Genomic DNA, 5,504 nt, shown 5'->3' with positions numbered 1-5,504 from the left:
ACAAGACTAGATAGATATCAATCAGATGTAAGAAACACAGAAAGAACACATAAGGGCCTGCGAGTGTTTCGGCAAAGCAGCTGAGAGGACAGAGTCAGAATGCGTGAATGGCACAGATGGGATGTCCAGCCTTGCCTTGATAGGGAGATTGGTATGGCAATACAAGATGAAGGTGACAACAACCCCTACTCTGTGCCTCGACTGTATGCTAGTCAGATAAAGAAAGTTGTGAAGGTCAGAACAGACCAACCTGTACCAGCACGTGACTCATGCAAAACGAGGACATCGGCGCGACCACGTTGAAGTCTCCGAGCCGAATGGAGAAAATCAGCCAGACCAGGGAAGGATGCCATTTAGATTAGGAAGCGATGGTGGGATACAGCACGAGAAGGGGCACGAGACAGCATTGAAATAGGGAAAATCTCAAGTTCACAAAGTGAAACCTTTCTGAAACAGGTACCTGTCCACGCTAGATCAGTCGGATGCTCCCGAAAACTGTATAGCAGAAGCGATTAGAATTAAGGTTGCAAGAGCGGGTACAGAGAAATTAGACGTATGAATCCGACAAAGACCCTCCTCCACTATCGTGGGAGTCGGGGATAGAATTAGATCCTTATACATGTTTGTGATGTTATTCAAAAACTATTCATTATCCGCACAATAGAAAAATAGGTTGAAATATGCAGAGTCTGTCTCACGATATGTATCGCATCTGTTTACAAAACACATTTGGCTGTGTCTCAGGTGTAAAGAGGTTCGACAGTAATGCGGATTGGTTGGAGGTACGGACGCAATTAATGTGCCTGCGCTCATCGCCATCGACGACTTTCTGGCCCTGCGAGCGGATCCGGAAACTCACGAATGCCCGATCAGTGCTGCATCAATACAGCACTCCTAATGAACACTCTACCACCTGCAAATCATTCTCATTGAGACGGTGGCTGGTCGGTATCAGTAAACCGACCAGATAAGGAGCCGCCTATTATCCGTTAAATATTACATGATGATATTGGCAGCAAACGCGACAAACCTCCATCTACCCCGATATTCAAAGTCGTTCCTCTCAATTCTGAATCAAAGGATGCTACGCTTTGGTTGATGTAATAATTATTCCAGATGACCGTGCAGCTGGGGCTAGGAGATGGCGGTCTACTTTGTGAGGGCGTGGGTTTAACTGAGAACCTGTTCAATTATATCATGGGTGATGATTTTGAAAACATACTGGTTCGATCATCATCTTCTTCTTCTTCTTCGTTTTCGTCTGCTTTTCTACAATTCGTTATTCGCTTCAAGTTCGCAAAGACCTCTTGCTCTTCTTCTTTATTATGTACCTCCACAGTTATGCCTTTGATGGTTTCGTCTGGAGGAAGATCGGCGACTGATCCACTGCATGTGATAAGTGGTCGAAGAGAAAGAATAATTGCACCAACCTGGAAGACTGCCTTTGGCGAGATATGCTTAGTATTGTGTTATAGAATGCGGAGATGATACATACCTTCGGCTACTTCGCGTGGATTCTCCTCACAAACAGAGACATGGCCTTCCGAGGGTTTCTCTCCGGGACTCTCTGATACTGTTTAGTAGATCGGAGTTAGCAGGGGAAAAGGCGATTTCCTTCTGTCATACCAGAGATAACACTCTTATCTGGCAGCAATCGTCTAGTCAGGTCTTCTGAAGTTCGCTGTGTTTTTATTCAACTGCTATTCTGAGATGTCTGTAGTCCAGCTACTCAACTTACTCTGATGCTTGAATAAGTTTCATATGAGACTTTATAGAACCGGCGGGCATCCGTGCGGACGAAAAGGTTAATAAGGAACTTGCGAAAGGTTTTCTTCTGCGTCAAAAGTTGGTCTCTAATTCGTTTCACTCTGTGGGCGTCAATGAGTGAGGCCTTTTGGCTGGATGATAAAGCCTACTCGTCGTATTGACGCTGGCCGGTGGTATAAGCTCGATTGTAGATAGCTTTCTCAGTTGGTGAAAGGCGATCGTTTTCCAATAGGTCGGCTAGCTCTCGCAGTGCTGACAGCGATAATTGTAGATAGTGTTCTCCCTTTTCGTGATTTGTTCGGCCCTTAAGCTCGATAACGGTCATGGGGGAGTTCGCAAATTGGCCCGCAGGACCCAAGGGAGTAGTGATCCGAAATGTTGTTGAAGATTTTGGGGGATCCATTGGTTAGAATGAAAAATGACGGGAACTGGTGGAGTGTGTCGCGCCTTGAGCTGGCTTAGTTAACTACAAAGATGGTAAAGTCCAGATATGCGGGATAAATAACGAAGCAGACAGGTTATGGGAACATGGCAATGGCAGCTGCCGGTGATGGACAAAAATGACTATTTGGCGCTTGAGCCGCCTAGCTGAGCCTACAATGTTGACCCTTGAAAATCATGAACATCCGAGTCATGATCCTTCAAAGACTCATAAGTGATTATTGTAATAGATGGAACAACGGCGAACCCAGTAGAATATCTTCGTCGTTGGGATAAAAGTTTCCTATCAGGGTAGATGCGGGTCGTTGACTCGGTGTGCTGCCAGATCAAGCGAGACTACTTTGTGACACGCTTTGAATAATAGCCCGGGTCACGATGGGACGTAAGTTTGAAGTCCGCGATCTGCCGGGGTCCGAATTACCAAGTTACTTGTGGGTACATATTTATTCTCTCGCTTTGACATACTAATTACAGCTCAATCAGATGACCTCCAACTCTGCTGCCCATTCACATCTTGCTGAATTCGAGATTTGGTGGAGGGACCACTACAACTTTCTCGAAGAAAAAGGCTACAAGCTTCGTAGTCGCTACAATCCGGATTGGGTGCCGTCTTGGACGAATACCAACAAAATTGACATAAATTGCGAGGATGGAATTTCGTCACCAGTGGGTGCTTCGTTCTTAGCAGTATTGCTCGACTACCATAAATCTTTTAGCATTATCTTCTACTGGATGCACGGCGCATTCGAGACGGCGCTCGCGTATTACTTAAATGTATTGACGTGTCGCGACATCCTCATGAGATAGAGATCGGTCGCTATTTTTGCAGCTCACCTCTCAGCGAAGATCCAGCCAACCATTGTGTACCAATTTACGACGTTCTGGAGGTCCCTGGTGCCGAACATCTTATGATCATGGTCATGCCGTTACTTCGAAATGCTACGGATCCCTATTTTGACACCGTTGGCGAAGTCATAGACTGCATCCACCAGCTTTTCGAAGTAAGGTCTTTATTCACTGACTTGCGCTTTTCATAACTATTTCTCTCTCACTTGAAGGGACTGCTCTTTATGCACAGGCACCACGTTGCTCACAGGTATGTATTCAAGCTGCTCGGATACCGTGTCTCATGACGTAAATAAAGGGACTGTATGCAACTGAATATACTGATGGACGGCAGCATGTTCATAGATGCGTGGCATCCAAGCGAGCAATACATGTCAGAAGACCTCAAACGCGCAGCCAGGCATCGTACGCGCACGCAGTCTCCGCCACGATATTACTACATAGACTTTGGTATTTCCCGCAAGTATGAGGCGTCTAACACCAACCCATTAGAAGTCCCTATCTTCGGTGGAGATAAAGACGTGCCCGAGTTCAAGGAAGACAATTTTAAGCCTCGAAATCCTTTTCCAACTGACGTTTGGTATCTTGGACATGCTATCCAAGAAACGTTTCTCGATGTAAAGTGGAATAATGACTTCTCATTTTTCACGTTCTGATTTGTGGAAAACAGCGCTACTCAGGTGTGGAGTTCCTTAGCGGTCTGGTATCGGACATGATGCACACCGATCCAGCACAACGTCCGAATATGGACGAGGTTTTTTCTCGATTCCAGGTCCTACGCCAGGGCTTCAGCCAATGGAAATTGCGTTACCGGGTGGCTCATGAGGATGATAACTCTCTTTTCGATTTCCTAGTCCACTGGGCACGTCGCATTCAGTACATTGTACGCAGGATCCCCCCAACGCATACTTCACTGTCATAGGGTGGACTTATCTGTAACCAGTCTCCTACGATGCACGAGTTTCCTGCCTTTAAGTCATCACACCAATAGAGTAGGGTGTCGCACCGACTTCGCACCGCATGCTTGACTATGCAGCGTCCCTTACCAACGTTATCTGGAACTCTAGGGTCAGAGTCATCTTGCATCGACGACGTCAGGTGACTCGCATAAGTCAGGAAAGCCACATAATCTCAACGGCGCCATGAAGAAAAGTTCTCATAATTAGTGCATATACCGTCGCTGATACTGAAAGCTAAGTGTTCAGTATTCCACCTTTTGGTGTGACGGTTATTCGCGGGTGGTCTGACCAAGTTACATCAAGCTCACATATGTATCTCTACTTCATACTGCGGAGCATTCCATTGACTCTGATGACCGTCGTCGTCCCCTTGGGATGGTATCTCAGATATGATCAGTGTATATGTAGGTAGGCCGCAAAACACAAGAATATTCTTTTTCATTGTCCAGATAGTCAGAACCTTCAAGTTTAGAGGGGAAGTTTTATATTTACCAAGTTATCATCTTGGTTTATATTCATGGGGATATTTCCTCGGTACAGCTATGGGATGTACGCATCAGTGAATTCAAAAGTTCTCGATAACAGATCGCAGCGGTCTGAGTGCCCCGTGTCCTTGGCATCTAAGGTTGAGGCTGTGAAGAAGCACAAAAAGGCCCGGTACAGGCACGTCTTAGATCGAGACTCTCACAAGCTCGCCAACAAGTCGCGCTCACCATACCATCCACCTCGAGAATGACAGAAGCAGAACATCCTGCCATCCGGATCACCACGGCTAGTCGGATATTTGAAGGTCATAGGCATAGTATCTTTGCAGTTGTAGTATTCCCCGATAGACGCCGTATGGTGACGGCCTCGTACGACAAGACCCTTCGTCTATGGGATATAGAAGACGGTGTCGTATTGAAGGTAATGCAGGGGCATCGCTTCGGCATACGAGTAGCTGCAGTATCAAGAGACGGGCAATTCATAGCGAGTGGTGATTTTGGCGGAGAGCTCATCGCGGCCTGGAACAAAGATGGCGAATCCCTCACCCAACCCATCAGAGTCCACTTCAACAAGGTTTTCTCGCTCGACTTTTCCCCAGATAGCACATTTCTGGCGAGTGGTTCATTGGATACCACCGTGGAGCTCTGGAACACAAAAACATGGCAGGTTCAAGGAAATCCAATCAATTGTGAGACTGAAATCCGCAGTGTTCGGTATTCGCCGTCCGGTGAATATCTTGAGGATTTACATGACGAACTTCCCCCTGAAGAACATGGTTCCATTTACGACGTGATGGATGTTAGGACAATGTTGGAGATATTGTAGATATGGATATCCTGATACCTCATAATTTTCATAATTATTCTCGTGCTTTGGTGTGTGACAATCTGTATTGTTTAGCCTACGGCAAGAAGCTATCCATACTAGTAAGTCACGCAGGGCCAGGCAAAGTTCACCGCCTTTGACTTGTTTCTGAGGGAGGAGGGACCAAAAACAAAGAAAGTA

General features: G+C 46.3%; 1 protein-coding gene across 1 annotated transcript; it reads right to left on the bottom strand.

Annotated features, from left to right (window-relative positions):
• Window positions 1-596: 596 nt before the first annotated feature.
• On the bottom strand, window positions 597-2,170 carry EDB93DRAFT_1278755 (uncharacterized protein; the record flags this gene model as incomplete). The annotated part of the gene is made up of 7 exons (XM_041454426.1): window positions 597-979; window positions 1,031-1,174; window positions 1,223-1,438; window positions 1,496-1,573; window positions 1,627-1,681; window positions 1,739-1,868; window positions 1,917-2,170. 7 exons carry the CDS (start codon window positions 2,168-2,170, stop codon window positions 927-929), a joined length of 930 nt encoding a protein of 309 aa, XP_041300672.1. The 3' UTR covers window positions 597-926.
• Window positions 2,171-5,504: the final 3,334 nt, after the last annotated feature.

The sequence above is a fragment of the Suillus bovinus genome, assembly GCF_016758785.1.
Source record: "Suillus bovinus strain UH-Sbo-P2 chromosome Unknown EDB93scaffold_231, whole genome shotgun sequence".
Taxonomy (NCBI): Eukaryota; Fungi; Basidiomycota; class Agaricomycetes; order Boletales; family Suillaceae; genus Suillus; species Suillus bovinus.
The sequence above is the reverse complement of the archived record's forward strand: the minus strand, read 5'-3'. Positions and strand labels throughout refer to the sequence as shown.